General features: G+C 38.3%; 1 protein-coding gene across 1 annotated transcript in view; it reads left to right on the plus strand.

The window, feature by feature from the left end:
* MAML3 (mastermind like transcriptional coactivator 3) overlaps window positions 1–17,682 on the plus strand; it is a 301,849-nt gene that overhangs the window by 267,960 nt on the left and 16,207 nt on the right. The window contains exon 3 of the mRNA XM_088132833.1: window positions 17,369–17,608. Within this exon, the coding sequence (XP_087988959.1) occupies window positions 17,369–17,608 (240 nt within the window). The remainder of the gene's footprint in view (window positions 1–17,368; window positions 17,609–17,682) is intronic.

The raw sequence follows: 17,682 nt of genomic DNA on the forward strand, positions 1-17,682 counted from the left end.
TGCAGATTCAGTCTTCCCAGCCTGGTGCAGGTCTACAATTTTGTTTCTGGTGTCCTTCAACAGCTCTTTGGTCTTGGCCACAGTGGAGTTTGGAGTGTGACTGTTTGATGTTGTGGACAGGTGTCTTTTATACTGATAACAAGGTCAAACAGGTGCCATTACTACAGGTAACAAGTGGAGGACAGAGGAGCCTCTTAAAGAAGTAGTTACAGGTCTGTGAGAGCCAGACATCTTGCTTGTTTGTAGGTGACCAAATACTTATTTTCCACCATGATTTGCAAATAAATTCTTTAAAAATCAGACAATGTGATTTTCTGGATTTTTTTCCCCATTTTGTCTCTCATAGTTGAGGTATACCTATGATGAAAATTACAGGCCTCTCTCATCTTTTTAAGTGAGAGAATTTGCACAATTGGTGGCTGACTAAATACTTTTTTGCCCCACTGTATGTTGTCAGTGTGATGTACTGTACTTCAATATTTGGTCTACATCTATTATAGCCTTTATCCCAAGAAGCAGACATCTCTTTATTTTATGGCTATAGCCACCAACCCTGCGAATCTCTGGCTAGAATACGATCTGTTACCACATTAACTTCTTTTCTCCCTATTTGCATTGACATTGCCCTTGAAATGTATAATTATAATAATATGTAAATATAATAATGTACTTTATTAACAAAAACAAATAATATGAGTCCTACTTTGAATTTAGTGATCGTTGTAGAATGTCTTGCTTATAGTCATATCCTTGATTCCAACTGTTTCTGCTGGCATGATGAGATGTCACAGTGGTGTTGTGTTAGCATAAAATAATAATTTATGGATTTGCACCATGATAGGCATTGCAGTATATGTATGTGCATGTGTATTATGGGAGGGAGGGGGTCCAAGCAAAACGAATTGGCTGCATGTAAAGAACCTCTGTCAAATATTCAAGACCATAGCAACTGGGGCCCAGGAAAAGTAAGCATGGCCGATTTAAAGCTCTTTCTTGTACACAAGAACCAAACAAATAGATAATAGTTGACACCAAAAATAGTCTGTCTGTACTGCTGGAATTTGTCTTAAAAATAAAAGAATCAATAAAGGAATATAACACTTCATGAGGTTGGGTTCACAGAGCAACATTCACAGAGACAGAGAAAAGCTCATTTAAAGTGTTCCAGCAGAAAGAGATGGATGCTAGCACTGTAGAGCAATAGTAAGGATGTTTTTGTGAGAAAATGGAAATTAGGTTGGATTTTTATTGGTGTGGAATGTTGGGACATTAATATTTTGTTTAAATATGCATTAGGTATTTTAAGCAGAGAATCTGGAATCTGTAGCAGCTTCATTAGCTCTGTGCATAGAATGGTTTACATCTCAGGTTATTCTAATGTACAGGATTATGTGTAACATGCCGGGCTATATTTTTATTGTTCCTGGATTAATCTGCTTAATGATCAAATGTTTAAGCAGTTAATATGCTGTACCACTGTTCCAGGTATGATTACTGGGTTTTCCTGAAACTTGCTTCCAACCTTTGCTCTGTGATTTAGCAATGGTTAAATGTGTCGCCTAAAGATGGAATTTTGGGTAGATTAACTTTTCATGTCTACTTCTAGTGGATAAATTAATTAATTTAATTAAAATGAATCTGCTGCAAGCCATAGTTCCACCCTGTGGTTTGCAGCCACTGGAAACAGCATGTGTCCTGATTTGGAAGACATAATTAACCCATGGAGAAGTGGTTTGGGAGCTATACCTCTCATCCATTCATTTGCATGATGGGCAAATGCAGTTCATGTTTTCTGGCTTCTTAATAGAACTGGATGTAGGTTAAGATGGTGTTTAATAAAGATATAAAGCACACACTCAGGTAAGTAGGTTTCCAATTGGTCCCAAGAGAACTTAGAATATGATGACATTCTAATTGATATTAGCTTTGTAAAGGCATACGTAATCCTGGAATAGTGCTTTTTCCTTTATTGAAGATTAGATTGCTATGTACACCTCCTTGAGCTCCTAAATAAAAGGTGAGCTACTGATCTAATGAATGAATAGATAACAAATGTATACAGGATACCATAAATTAAGTTGACTTGACCCAAGACACTTTGGGAGCATATAAAGGATTGATCATCCACTTACAATTGCACTGCTTGGTGGCCTTGCGTTACAGATTTGGCTTTCAAAGTCAGCAGCAGTACCCACCCACAGATGTCATTGAGTGGGAAACAATTTTTTAATTCTTCTTAGCGTTTTTCCCCGCAGGTGCAGGGTCCGCTTTTTTCGAATCAACCTAATGTTGATCCATTGGCTGCGACAGGAATTGACTGACCAGCTTGTCGCTCAAATATTATAAAGTAATATGAACCTTGTTCACTCCATATCAGTCTCATACTGGCATACTACATTTCCAGGTTGCCAGCTTTTCCATTGCATAAGCCATCTGACTTCACAATTCAAATGATGCAAATCTTAGCCTGACCACTCTGTCTGTTTTAGGTGGCTTTTCCACTTCTTGTGTATTAATGAAGACTCATAAACAGCACATGGTGAACAACTGTAGTTTTCTCCTTACTGTGAATATAAAAAACTAGGTGTTCTCGATAATGAAAGCATTTATATTTAAATGCTCAGTAAATTGGGAAGTTGGGCCATTATGCTGCAGCCATGTTTAGTGTGATTTTGTAGGATAACAAATAGTTTCTGAAGAAATTATATGTAATAAGGGAAAATTTTAAAAAATAAGAACATTTCTTGAATGGTAGAGAATGGTTGAAGTACACTAGGATATCTTTGCACCATATTCTACCTGGGAGCTCCTAATAAGCAAACGTTCTTTCAAGTATGAAACAATATAATTTATCAAAAGAAAACAGTGTTTTAAACTTTGAAATAGGACTGCTTTAAGCCTGAAAATAGAAACTATATGAACCAGTTATCTAGTGAGTACTTCTAACGTAGATCCAAAGAGAATGTTTTCCCCAGGGAGATGAATGGCATTTTTAAAGATGCATTTCTTATTTGCACAGCACTTTTAAATCTTATAGTTTTAGGTTTGTGATTTTAATTTGGCACTTCACCCCAACCTAACTGAATTGCTAGTATTGAGAGAGCCAGTTTGGTGTAGTGCTTAAGGCATCAGGCTAGAAACTGGGAGACTGTCGGTTCTAGTCCCGCTTTAGGCACAAAGCCAGCTGGGTGATCTTGGGCCAGTCACACTCTCTTAGCCCTAGAAAGCAGGCAATGACAAACCACTTCCGAAATCTTACCAAGAAAACTGCAGGGACTTGTCTAGGCAGTCGCCAGGAGTCAAGATAGACTCGAAGGCACAACAAAAAAAAACAAACCTGAATTGGGTGAGCCTTTTACAATTTTGAGCACATGTTGTAGGTATGGTCATAAAATGGCTGCTGGAGGCTTTCCCAGTCACAAAATGGAAGCAAAAGAGGCTGCAAGCAGTTCCAAACAACACTTTCACAAAATGCTGCTTGCTCCTTCTGAAGGATGCTCCCTACTATCTCTGCTTACCTTTGTCCTTTTCTGACTGGGGTCAGGGTATTTCCAAACAGAGCATTGGGCTGCATCTGCTCGGCATTTTTATTTGGTAAGTGAGGTAATAGGGCCAACGGGAGACCTAGAGGCACTATTGGGAATGTTGTAGCTGACACTTTGCATGCCAATTCCCTTCTTTTTTCAGTCAAAAGAGTAAGGCAGAATAGGGGCCTGCAGGCACAAAATAAGTTTTTGTAAGCATATTGGCACCCCTGTTAAGCAACACTGGGGACCCAGGCCAACTGTAATATTAGAATGGTGGTTATTATGTTATGCTTCCATGCTGTTTTAATACAGTTTGAGGTTTTCTTGCCTAAAAATCTATTTTTTATTTTTTTCCAGATGAACTCATAAAACAGTACTTCTAATGTGATATTAATTTGTTCATAAATAAATTAATGCATTTTCTATTCAGAATTAGCCTGTGCGTATGCAAACTTGTACATGAGTATAGGCAGACATATAACAGGTTACTCTGTATCTGCAGAGAAAAGTATTAAGCAGGGCTCCATTTTTGGTGCTTCTACTTTTCCACTTCTATATTAATACTCTAGCCAAGACTTTAGATACTGTGCACTACCACCCCCATCTAGGTTGGCAAAGCAAAGTATTCCAATTCTTCTGTATGCCAACAATGCAGTGATTTTGTCACATATTCATAGGAGTCTTGCATAGTTCATAGAGAGGAGTATCTGCAAATAAATTATCAAAAGTCAAAGATAATAGTTTTCCCAAAAGCTCTAAGTTGCACAATTGGTCCATTGTTAGATATAAGATAAAACAAGTAAAATGTCTTAAGTACCTTAGAGTAGCATTGCACTTCTGGGAGTATGAAAAAGAGCCATTTTGGTGTAGTGGTTAAGGTGCTGGCCTAGAAAGCAGAGGATGTGAGTTCTAGGCCTCCTTTAGGTATGAAAGCCAGCTGGGTGACTTGGGCGATCACTCTCTCTCAGTCCAATCCACCTCCCAGGGTTGCTGTTATGAGGTAAATAGGAGGCAGGAGTATTAGTTATGATCAAAATATACATTAAAAAACGTTGGATAAAAGTATAATAATAGTAGTAGTAGTAATGCCGAATGAATGAATCATTTCATTCCCACACCAGGCACCCTCTTCTCTGCCTTCTCCTCAGAAAGAACAAAGCCCTCTAACTAAAAAACAAGAGGGATTGAAGCAAAAAATAACTTCGCCCTAGGAAGGAGGCAATGGGAAACCACTTCCAAAAAAAACTTGCCAGGAGAACTGCAGGGACTCATCCGGTCACGATTGAAAGCAGATTTTAAAAAAAAAGTTCCTTAGATGAATTTTACAGGTGCATGCCAAATACAGCCTTGCAGCTGGAGATTGAACTGCAGAAGGTAGAGCAAGAGCTTAGTTTGTAATTGCCAACTACTGATTGAAGAATAAATTCTTTCCAGTAAGTTGGATCTTACACATATTCTTCAATAGCTTTCCATCTTGTTTCCACTAAGTCCAAACTTTCAGACTTTCTTTTTTTTATATATAACCATAGTTGTATATGTTACAAAAGAAAAATTGCTTGATTAATATACTTGGCCCTAATACATGGACTAATATATTGTTTCTGATGGTCTGAATGTAGACATCTAGAATTATGGAAATTGAAAAAGATAAAAGCTCCAAATAAAGAGTGGAAGGAAATTCTATGAAAATGGCAGGATGGTTTGTTAATTGAAAATGGTCAGCCAGAGGTTTTAGAGAATGAAAAAGGAAAGTATAGAGAACAGATAGTTATTACCTTTCAAAATTAAGGAGACTAAAAAAGATGTATTTCTAAAGTAAATATGGATAATTAGACTGTGCTGTTAGTGCATCTGTTTTCTAGTTTTCCAGCATTTGATTATGAATGTAAAAGAGGTAACTGATCCTCAAGTATATGAAGACTTCATAGTCCATGAAGCTTCCTGGAAAATATATCTAGGTGCAGTTTTGACACAACAGGTTTGTGTAATTATGTAGAAGAGATTAGAAGTTTAACTGCCTGTATTGATACCATAATCACAACAATTTCTACAAAAATAAGGTTCAACAATGTTAAATTGTTTAGCTCGGTTCAAAACACTTTTCTTAGCAGCTCCTGAAATATTCCAGATTTTCTCTTTGAATTCATACTTGATAGCTGTCTACAAGACGCCAAATGTGCAAGTAGGGAATTTCTGCTCATCAGTTCCCTTCCACTGCACATCTCCTGGTTCCGCCACTCCCATCCTAGGCAAAATACCATTTGCTATCCTAGGTTAGAATGAAAAAGGCAGTAAATAGCTACAAGTTCATCAGCGATAACAGTAAAAACTGAACATTAATGTTCTTCCTTGGCAAAAAAGAAGACTCTTAGCTCTTCATTCTTCCCAGGCAAAAGCAGAAAATAACTCAATTTTCACTAGCAATGGCAGAGGAAAAGAACTGTTTTAAGCTTCTTCGTGAGTCTAATAAAAATTTCTTTATTTGAATATAAATATGTTTATGTCCATGTGTTTGGGGAGGTTTTGCATTTATATGTAGTTATGATGTACATTATGCTACTTTGACATCCTAGCTCTTACTTCCTTTTTATTCTGGAAAAAACTACAAAGGCAGAGACCTGAAAAAGTACTAGAAACAAGAATTATGTTTGGAGTAAAGGGCCAGAATTGCAGGTTTTATAGTTTTCCTCCATTAATTAGATTAGGGATGGATAATTTTTGAACCCAAGAGCAGATCAAGATCCAAGCCAGACCTGGGCAGGGGATGTAGGGGACACCTTCCAACACACCTGTCTTCAAAAAGCAGCATTTATATGTTATGTATGCATGTTTGGGAGTTGGGAGGCTTTGTGCATGTATGAGTTGGGGAAAGTTAGGTTCATGGTTTGTATGCTGTCATGTTTATTACAAAATAATAATACAATTATAAAAACAATTATACAATTATAAAAACAAGGTATAGCTTTCTGAAAACACAACTTGGAACATTACCAAAATTTGCAAATCTAGCTGCACCAGTAAATACTAAGAAACTCAAAACTGTGTGTGTGCTATGGGTAATAAAACCTCAGTATATATTGCCTCCATCTCTCAGAATAGACAACATCCTGGAATAGCCCAGACAGATGGCACTGTTATACTAAGGATTAGTTTTGACTTTGAATAGAGTTAGCAAGGCCAGGCAGGAATGCCAATTGCTGTTTAGACCAGAAGCAAGAGTGAATGTCAACCTAGACTGGGAACAACAGCAACCTTTCCTGTGCTTGGCTAGACAGTTATGGTGTAGTTGTGTTTGTCAGATGAGCTCTCTGCACACGTAAGTGTTTAGTTGTGTTCTTTTATATTTTTTGCATCAATTCCAGCAACCACACATAGCCTTCACCATAAGGTCACAAGAAAGACCTGCCATTCCACAAGATAGCCTTCCACAAAACAAAGACTCTTGATCAAAGTGTTAAGGAACATTCTAAATATGACTATGGGTATCCATGCTTACTATTCAGGAACTACAGTGCTGAATGGGAATGCCACATATGTTTGTCATCACTTTGGACACAATCATTTTAAATGGAGGGAAGTCTGTATATGAACTGTTGACTGTTAAAGAGCAGCATATATTTGTTTATATGGATCAGCCAGACATGGACCCTATATTAAAGTAATCACCTTTGCAATGTGCTGGCATTTCAGTTTGCTGGTTTTCTTAAGGCATTACTTTTGCAAGGTTCAGTCTGGTTTGATTTATTCTAAATCTTTAGAGTTCTAAAAGCAAAGAATGGAAAACCTTGGAGAGAATATATTCCTATTGATCTGATTAGCATTAACTTGATTGATGATATAAGAGATGACTATACAACTGCACACAGCTGTTCAAGGCAAAAGTGAGGGAGAAAGAGAGAAGTGAAGGTGGGCAGAATGGCTGCTTTATATGAGTGCCTATGTGAACTATATTTAGTTTGGCTTCAGGCTTCTGCCATGGAGGGTGTTTGTGTACATGGGATTGGACAGAAAAGGGAAAGCTCCTGATGATGTCAGAATGCAGCATATCTTCTGATCCCTCTCTCTTTATGCTTCCCATTGTTTTTTTTTCTTCATAGTGGCTGCCAAAAAGGTATTATTTGGCTGACTGATGGCACTTTTGTCTACAAATGGACGCATAAAAATAGGCAGTAGAGGGAGTCAATTCATAAAGCAAGTGAAGGATTGTTAGCAGGCTGCATTTGACCAAAACAGGCTGTCTGGGATCTGTTACAGCTGTTTGGGGCTACTGTGCAGTTGGCACATCCTTTCTGGCCTTGCTGATCACAAGGAAACTCAGAACCTTTCCCCAGTTGCACCTAAGTGTGATGCAAGCATGCCCTGGCAATATATTCTGGCTGCTGTGTCCCCCTCATATTGCCCTCATCTCATCCTCAGCCCATGAATGAGACAGGCTGAAGTTGTGCCTGTGTTAAAATAGTGTTTTGTTCTTATTCCAACACCACCCAAGGGCAACCTCAAGGTATATTAAAACTGTTATGCTTTTTCACCCCTTACTTTGGAAGCAAGTCAGATAATGTAGAGGCAACAGAGACAGAACAGGGATTAGCAATGGGGACAGCAAATTTCATGCTGACTTGTTGATGGGTGAAGTTCATATTAAAAGCACACCAGCCCAAGCATCTAAGACATGAATTCAAATCCTGAGGCTCCAGGGGTGCATGCAGATCACTCCCACAAGACAGTCCAGTAGTGATTATATATTAGTATTTTTATTTGGTATGTACATATGCCTAAGAAGAGCCAGTTTGGAATAATGGTTAAGGCACCAGGCTAGAAACTGAGAGACCATGAGTTCTAGTCCCACCTTAGGTACAAAGCCAGCTGGGTAACCTTGGGGTAGTCACTCTCTCTCAGCCTTAGGAAGGAGACAATGGCAAACCACATCTGAAATCTTGCCAAGAAAGCTGCAGGGACATGTCTAAGCAGTTGCCAGAGGTCAAGATTGACTTGAAGGCACCAAAAAAAAAAAAAAAGTACACCTAAAAGCAGTCAGCAGACAATAACATCAGAATAATAAAAAGTGTTTATCTGTGTGTCAGTTTAATAATTTCAATTAATTTAATCAATTCAATCAATTTAACATTCATTATCGAACCCCAGCATGACCACAGTTTAAACTGATACTGGATACTGCAACCAAAATGAATGTTTTTTCTAGCTTCATTTAAAAAAAAAATGAAAAAAGAAATGTTTAAAAGCCCTTTTAAACTTCAGAAGATCAGACTCCAAATGGAATTTGAGGAGAAATCTATTCCAAAGTGTAGGGGCTTGATAGGAAAAGGCTCTAAAACATGTAATAGCCATTCTGACACATGGTGAAATTAAGTGACCCTGGTGGCACAGTTGAGCCAAATGCATGAGATCATGAATTAAGTCAAATTATTCAACTAACTGGATTTCCTGTATACAGTATATGGCATCAGCAGCTTGAACTGGAATCTTTTGTGAAGATCCAGCCACTGTGGAGATTGGAAAAAGAATAAGGGTAAATCAGGAAAGGTTCAGAACCAAGGACAGAAAACAGAGTCAGGAAGGCCTGTTAACAAACTACTACAATAGTCCAAACAAGATACCACCATGGCACAAATTGTTTTAACAGTAAGAAATGGTCATATTCTTTGCATGTTTAGAAGATAAAAGTTGGAAACTCTTGTAGTTTCATCAATGAAAGGTTTTAAAGAATGTTTCTCATTGATAAGAACCCTCAATTCTTGCACTACTGGTGACACCAGCAGCTGATAATCTCAAAAACTAAAAGGAACGGGAGGAGGAAAGAAAGGACACAATTGGGATGAAGATCAGTAGATTAGTCTTCTCTGAATTTAATTTAAGTAGGTGGAAACACATCCAACTTGGAAATGGAAGATCACAATGTATAATCCAAGACCCTGGCAGAGAAAAAGTCTGGATTTGTGATTGAAAATATGATAGTTGAACTAAAAAGAGGAAATCAAAGAACTCAAAGCCAAAGTATACAAGGCAAACAAAAGTGGACATAAAATCAAATGCTGTGGGACAGCTACAGATAAAGCAAACACCCTTCCATATAACCAAGAAAAGAAAAGAAAAAAGAAAATTTGTGATGGTAATTATAAGACTGAAACTAACAAAAAACAATGTTGTCAACACCTAACGAACGTAAAGAAGATCCTAACAACTGATTACAAAAGATACCAAAATGGCACAAAGAAATCCAGCAACAATAATACTGATGATTAATGGCTTTCTTTAGTCACCAGGAAATCACCAACAACCTGAGCCACACAAAATCCTGACTGAAGTGGGTTGAGAATATTTGCCAACAAATGGGAAAGAAATTGAGAGAGAACCGTTTACTCAATAATCTTAGGCAAAAAGAGAAGATACTGAATAAAAACTAGAACAAACTAAAGCATCCATTGCAAACCTTTTTTTTAAAGATAGTTAAGGGGAAAAAAGGAAGAGAGAAATACATATAGGAAGGAAAAGAATCCAAAGAGCATACAGTATAAAGAACTTCTGAAGCTATTTTAGTTACTGCTGCTTTATGTCTGAAGAAAACAAAAAAATTACATGAGGAGCAACATGGAACAACAGAAGCAGCGCATGAGTCCTGCGTAGAGATGAAAAGCTGAAGTTGCTACTGCATGTCATTTTTAATGTGACAGAGAGGAAAATAGGAAATAATAACTGTGATTCTATGCTCTTTTTAATGCTTACTCCCAAAACGTGATGAGAATGCATATATGCGTGTATGTCACTGTTTTTAATTATATTTGTTACATTTAAAACAAATTTAGTTGCTGCCTTAGCCCACTACTCACTTATTTGTCCTGGTTTCATTCACTTTTTAGGATGTATCACCCAACATGCCATTTCAAGACCAAGTATAGCCCTCAGCTGACAAAAGGTTGCATACAGTAGATGTAAGATTTATGTGGCAGTAATCAGACTCACAAGGGTTATCTGTGTAAATTGCAGTGATATAGATGATAGCACACTGATGGAGTATGTTGGAAAGGTCAGAGAACAACACATATATTATTTCATTATTAATTGGTGCATAGGACACTGTCTTATACTGAAGAAGACTCTTGATTCATTTAGTCCAGTAATGTTTATGACTAGCAGTTGCTCTCCAATATTTTATGGAGGAAGTTTTCAGTCCTGTTGAGGATTAAATAGGAAACATTTTGCATGCACAGCAACTATCTACTAAATTCAGTAAAGAAGCTGAATTTTTAATACATATCTATTTATTTTTAATGTTTATAAACAAGCTAACAGAAAAATGAGATTTGGATCAGGAGCTATCTGATTCAAGCCTTTATCTCTTGTGGTTTTTTGGCTGAGTATTTTTTTTTTTTAATTCACAAGGGAAAGAACTTTTGAGTTTTCCTTTCACCACTTTTAATTGAAGGAAATATTTGCATGATTATTTTCCCGATGTAAGCAGCCTCTTAATATCTCTTTATTCCTGGCAAACAGGAGGAATCACCTGGAATATAAGGAAATTGGATTTCATACAGGTTTCTAGCTTGGACTAACAGTTGGTGTTAATATTTCAGAGGCACAGATACCCCAGTGATCCCTTTTTTGTTGTTGCTGATAATTATATGATGTTCCATTATTTTCTCCAAAAGCTAGTTTTTTGGGGGGAAAATCAACCACATTGTATCCTTACACTTTCTCCAAAAGCAATATAGCTATCTCCTTATTCTCCACCATTTTATGAACCATGACATTTATTTATTATAGGGAGAAGGTTTGCTTTCCTTTCCAGCCACATTAAAAAAAGAAAACATAATTTTATCTTTATGATAAATCTGGCAGAATGTGATTTACTTATAATTTTAAAATTATGACTAATCATTAATTTTTTTTTTTATATTTACTGTTGCTTACCTTCTGTTTTATTTGTAATGCATTGGCTTTCTTATTCTTGTGCTCACCTAGGGTTTTAAACAATACAACTGAACTGAAAGAAAGTAAAATAAGAGTCAATATGTGAGATTCTGTGTGTATGTTTTCTAGTTGATTGCCCATCCACTGCATAGACAGAATATCATTATCTTGTGTCTGGAATAGTCTTGCTAGAGTTACTATCTAAATATAAAATTGAGTTGAAGCATGCTTTATCTGACTCTGCAGAAAGACTGCAAGTCTCCTGTTTCAGTTTCTTCTTCACTTTACTCCCATGTCCTCTTTCACTTCCCTGTCTTCTGCTATAGTATGAATGAACTCTCTCTCTCAAGGGTTGAGATGTACAAGGACTAAGATGAATTCTAGAGTACAGAGTTCATCAGACTTCGTATTAAATTATTTCTCCCTTGAAATTAAAAAAAAAAAGGTGAAAGGGGACTGAGGGAAGTGCCATGTTGGAAATGCTACAGCTAAGAGCAGAAATTAATTTTAAAGACAAGGCAGAACAACCTGTCATGAGACACCTCCATCCCTGACACCTGAGCTAACTTCAAAGGGAGACTCAGTGTCTTCCCTCTAATGTTTAAATGGTCTCATTTTATAACCTTCTGTAAAGACGCCAGTGTCAGTGATGCAAACTCTCTCTGTTTTTGACAGCAAAGTACTTACAAGGCAGCTTTCAGTTTTTTCAAGACCTCACTTTGATCTGTGGTGGGCTTTCTGTCTTAATATTCTTTGCATACTCTGACAATTCAAGTGTTTCCATCAGCTGTATCTCTCTAGGTATCCATGTTGTTATTATTTCTGGGCAGCCTCTAGAATTATCATATCTACAAACTGGGAAGTTTTAATATATAGTTTCTTTTTGTGGTATTTTTCCTGCATTTCTTCATCCAATGGTTAAAGCATACAAATCTATTCTGCTAAAAAAAAAAAGTTTAGCAGAAGTCCAGGAAAACAAAAACACTTGCTTGGAAAAAGTCGTAGAAAGGCAGAGGGTCACCTTTGAAAAGATTCTGTCTCTGATCACCACTCATTTCAGAAGGCAGGCTGACACTGAGAAAATTTTCAGATAACCACTTCTGTAGATGGGCACATTTTTGCAAATAAAATTAATAGGTATTTTGGCTGTTACCTCATATGGTCTTTGTGATTCTGCTGCTGTGAACTGGGATAGGTGACCTTACAATACTTAGTGAATCTTAGAAACAAGTATACAGTATCTCCTATTTTATATTTATTTTTCTTAGGTAGCTGATCTAACTAATCCATCTAGTTTTAAGGATTAAAAAGAGCCTATCTACTATCTCCACCATGATTTTGATGTGAGAAGCCTTCTGTTTTAAGGTTCTAAAGCAGTGTTGTCCAAACTTGGCCACTTTAAGATGAGTGGACTTCAACTCCCAGAATTCCCTAGCCAGCCATGGGAGTTGAAGTCCACTCATCTTAAAGTGGCCAAGTTTGGACAACACTGTTCTAAAGGGAGCATGGGGGAATGTGCTATCCATCTACTAGTTTCTGTAGAAAAGTATGTGATAAGAGTGTGGTGTGGAGGGTTGTGTGTGTGTGTGTGTTTTACCATTAGTCAGTGCTGAATTGAATTTGATTTAGCTTACAGTGCACCTCACAAATGCTGCACTAAAAACATTTTTCTAAGAATCACTTGAGATTGCATTTGTACTGTTCAGGCTGTACTGTTCTGAAGAAGAGTAAATATTCCCTCTGAAGTGTATTAGAATAAAAATTATGTGTGAACACGGACATGTGCTGTTATGGCTGCTGCTTTTTGAGGACCAAACTGATCTGTTCTAATGGCCTCCATTCTCTCCTTCGTCCTGTCTGCCTCTCTGTGTCATTTAGCCAGGCATAAAAGGTAACTGCAGAAGCATGAGAACCCTTTTCTACTTGGTGGTTGGACAATGATTGATGCTTCTTTCTGCAATTACATGCATCTAGAACAGTGTTGTCCAAACTTGGCCACTTTAAGATGAGTGGACTTCAACTCCCAGAATTCCCCAGCCAGCATGGGGCTGCATGGCTGGCTGGGGAATTCTGGGAGCTGAAGTCCACTCATCTTAAAGTGGCCAAGTTTGGACAACACTAATCTAGAACATGAGCATTTGTCCAGGTATAGCATGGGCATTTACCAAGTGCTGCTATGACTAAAAAGATATCTGAATTCAAACTTCTAAAGCCCAGTGCTGTGTACTGGATCACAAAGACAATAGAGAGACACATCTAAAAGGGTCCCTAATGACTCCTGATTTAAAAGTCGTGTGATCTAGATACCACTCCTGAATTATCCCATACACAAGCGGACTATTGAATGTAAGAGTTCTTCACAGAAGAAAGCTCTTTAAAAAAAAAAAAAAAAAGACAAGCAATAATGGACTGTACTGCTACATATCATTTTTTCTGATTCCCCAGGCTTGCCTTGCAGGAACTCTGGAACCTTGCCCAGGGTTTTTCTTGCAGTGGGAGCAAGGTAATGTCTGACGGCCATCTCTGACTTTAGCACTGAAAATCCCATTTCCTCACCCATAAATCATTGCTCAAGGGGGAAGAGGTGGAGGAGGCAGCCCTGGGGAATAAAACTGGGGGAAAGGGAAGATGAGAGCACACAGAAAGGTTAAATAATTCAACTGTTTATTCAACTCATCTTTCTGGAGTATAGGTTTGCATGTCTGAGAATATGAATGCTTTTGCTTTTGTAAGAAACCTATTGTAATAGCCTTTGTAGCCCCTTCCTTTTCCTTACCTCCATCTCTCTCCTCCAGAAAAAAAGTCTCTTCGTGAGCTTCTCTGCTCCTTCCCCCCAGCCCCATCACAGATACAGATTATGCATTGTTCAGGGTTAGAAATGTGACAGCCTGGGTATGTCTTAGCTTCCTGAGCTCATTAGTAAAGAGCAGCGTGCTCTCTGGAAGAAGTGTCAGGAGTCCCCTTAGCATTGCATTGGATTTGGAAGCGGAGGCAGTGTAATGTTGCTGCTGCGGTGCGCCTGCAGCTCTCAACAGTGGCAGAAGAGTTGTTTCTTTGTTTAGGAGGAAAAGAGAGGGTGAGAAGTGGAAGCATTCAGAGCTAGCCCTTCAGTCACCAAAACATTCAGTGATTTTATGCTGTAAGCACCTCTGCTATAATCATGTGGGAATGAATGAGCGGAGTGCAGCCCAGGAAGAAGGTGATTCATTGTACAATTTTGCCCAGCTGCCACCAGAAGAGCATCCTCACACAAACATTCCCAAGTCTGTGGTTTTGAACGACCTTTCCCTGCCTATGCCTAACATAAGGTTTTATTAATTCACAATACCCTGAGTTTCGCCCTCCATCTGTCATCTCACCTGCCACCAGACTGCTGTCCCTTTAGTGCAGTTAGCAAAACAGAAATAATAAGAAATCATTTCAGTGGTTCAATGTCAGATTGGAGGGAGAGGGTGGAAATTATCCTCAAAGCTGCTGGCAAGCTCATTTTTTGTGTAAAGAGGCCTCAAACCACCAGAGAATTCCTGGATTGTCTCAGGCTGCTGTGTGTGATGTCCATCATGCTGTATGAACACCATCTGTTCGGTATTATACTCTCAGTTGCCAGGCTACCTGCTCTGTGCTGTAACACTTGACTGGCTGGCTGAACGTTAGCAGCATTATCCCAGAAGTACTAAGGGGGATGGGGAGAAGGAGGGGGAGGAGGAGGGAACAGTAGTCATGATTAAGCCATCTGCAAGCACAGGGGAGGGTGGAAACGAAGAAAAAGGCAGAGCGCCCAGGGCAGCAATCAGTCACCAACAGGCTGACACAAGCCATCAAGAATTGGACGCATGATGCCACCTGCTGGTGCATCAGAGAAACATTAGCCAAGTGATGTTCTCACACCCCTGCCTCTTAATCCAGAGCTACCTGGAGTTTTGATACGTGGGTGGATTTAGAAGGAGAAGTTAAATGTACTCCAACATCCTTTGTAGCACGTAACCTCTACTAGGTGCTTAAGCTTTTAACAATTCTCAGAGCTTTATTAGCTGGCAATAGATGCCTCTCAAGTTCCACTTGAACCTTGCAGGGCAAAAGAGAAGATGCTATGTTGAATGTGTTTTCTAAAAGGCACATCTCTTCCTCTGGCTTTCTCTTTCTACGCTAATTATAATTAAGTTCTAGCCTCCTGTTATGCATCTTTGCTGCATAATAATTGCTATTGGTTAAAGTGCTAATGAACTGCTTTGTTAACAAGATTTCTTTCAGTCCTCTGACCAAAGTCTGCAGGTGTGTCAGGGTGATATGTTGGTTTGAGGTAGGCAGACAAGAGCACTCATGAGAATATTCTTTTAAACTCATAAGGATTCCATTTACTTTCTTGGGTCCTGCATTCAGCCATAATGCGCTTGCACTATTCAAATCCCATTGGAAATTTAAAACAGTCCACTTTCAGTTGGCCTCTTCTAATCATCATGAAACACAGTGGAGACAAAGTATGTTGAAAGGTAACTACCTAGTATGACAAGATTTTACAGCCATACCTTTAATTTGAAAAGTGTCTTAATGATGCTTTCCCCCAATGAGTCTCTATGCTGAAGCTCTTTTCATCAACCTCACTTTGTCTAGAGATGATGATGATGAAACTGCAGAGACTGATTATATAGACAGGAAGAAAGACCATGTCATACTGTTTTGCTGCTGCATCAGCTAACTCATTCACAATGATTGCACAAATAAATATGAACCTTACTGGATTGACATCCAGAACTTGCAAAGGAAGATTGAGCTTTGCTTGCAAGAGATTGTCACTGTTTTTAATCCAGCCCCTGTGCCATTCCTGTCTACACACACTCTTTATTAATTAAATATGTGTGAGAGAGGGAAAATAACTGAGAAAGTCATGGTTACTCTATTTACATTTCATAAATCCAAGGCAGGAAAAACAAATCAAGTTTTAAGTAGATTTCCAGATGCCTACATTTCCGATTTGCAAAGCTGTTGATAGCTAATTTTAGATTTACCTCTTACCCCTCTTCTCCTGCCCTTCTGTAATTCTGGCCATGTTTTTATGTCCTTGGCCTTTATTCTTTGCCTATTCTAAACTCCTTTATCTGTTATTGTGCTCAACACAACTGACAACTTGTGATGACTGACTTTCCAATGTTATGTGTAAGTGAAGCCATCAAACTTTCTCCCCCTCTAGTAGACATTCGTTGATGTGGTTAAAATTCACGACAGAATATGCTTTGCCTTAAGGTGAATTATTCTAATCAATACAGAAGGTGGTTGAAAAATTCACCATAAGAAAGTTTGACAGCACATTTTGTATTTTGCAAAACTGTTATCAGAATAGTTAATGCAAATGTTCACAAATGTTTAATGTTGCAGCAACAGGTTTTGCTAGGGTTGTTTTTCCACAGCATGTGACTTTTTTTTATTACAGCAGTTTTACCAGTTCCTAGCAGCTTCCAAGCTTAATTCAAAATACTCTGCATTAAACCTTAAATTATTTGGGATTAGTACTTTCTACTACCTGGTTTACTTAGCTATTCAAATCATTTGGAAAGACCCTATTTCATGTGATCACATAATCAGAGATTTTATTGGCATTTGTGGCAGAAAATCTTCTCCATAGTAATGTTCAGATTTTGTAATTCCTTGGTGACTCACTCAGTTCTTCTCTGATATCAGACTTGGAACTTCATGCCATGTGATACTGACTGGAATTTATGTAAATAGTAATTCCAAGTCATATGGAGAGCACCAGGTTGGAGACTGACCTATGGTATTGTTCCTTCTCTTTTCTGTTCCCTTCCTTTCTTATTATTCTAATTTTTGGGGAGGAGAATGTTTAATATACTGATTTTTCTATGTATAAGTGCATACAGTGATACTATCTAACCTATCCCTTTATGTATTTCATTGTTTAGGACCAGCACACTGTGGGATTGTCTCGATCCACAGGTCCTATGCAGTCCGCTGTACCACCAGGACCCAGTAATGTGGGCACAAATCCTGGCAATGCCAATTTCCTGGGCAACCAACCTCAAGCAGTCATTATGAAGCAGATGCTGATTGAGCAAAGGGCCCAACTCCATATGATGGAGCAGCAGAAGCAACAGTTTCTTCTAAGGGAGCAACGGCAGCAGCAGCACATCTTGGCTGAACAAGTACAGTATATCCTTCTGCTACATATCTTAAATATTACTTCCTGACATAGACAAAATTAGGGCTATGCAGCACT

The sequence above is a fragment of the Python bivittatus genome, unplaced genomic scaffold (assembly GCF_059951505.1).
Source record: "Python bivittatus isolate LINGU-HERP-01145 unplaced genomic scaffold, Pbiv_v1 ctg000070_np1212, whole genome shotgun sequence".
NCBI lineage: Eukaryota > Metazoa > Chordata > Lepidosauria > Squamata > Pythonidae > Python > Python bivittatus.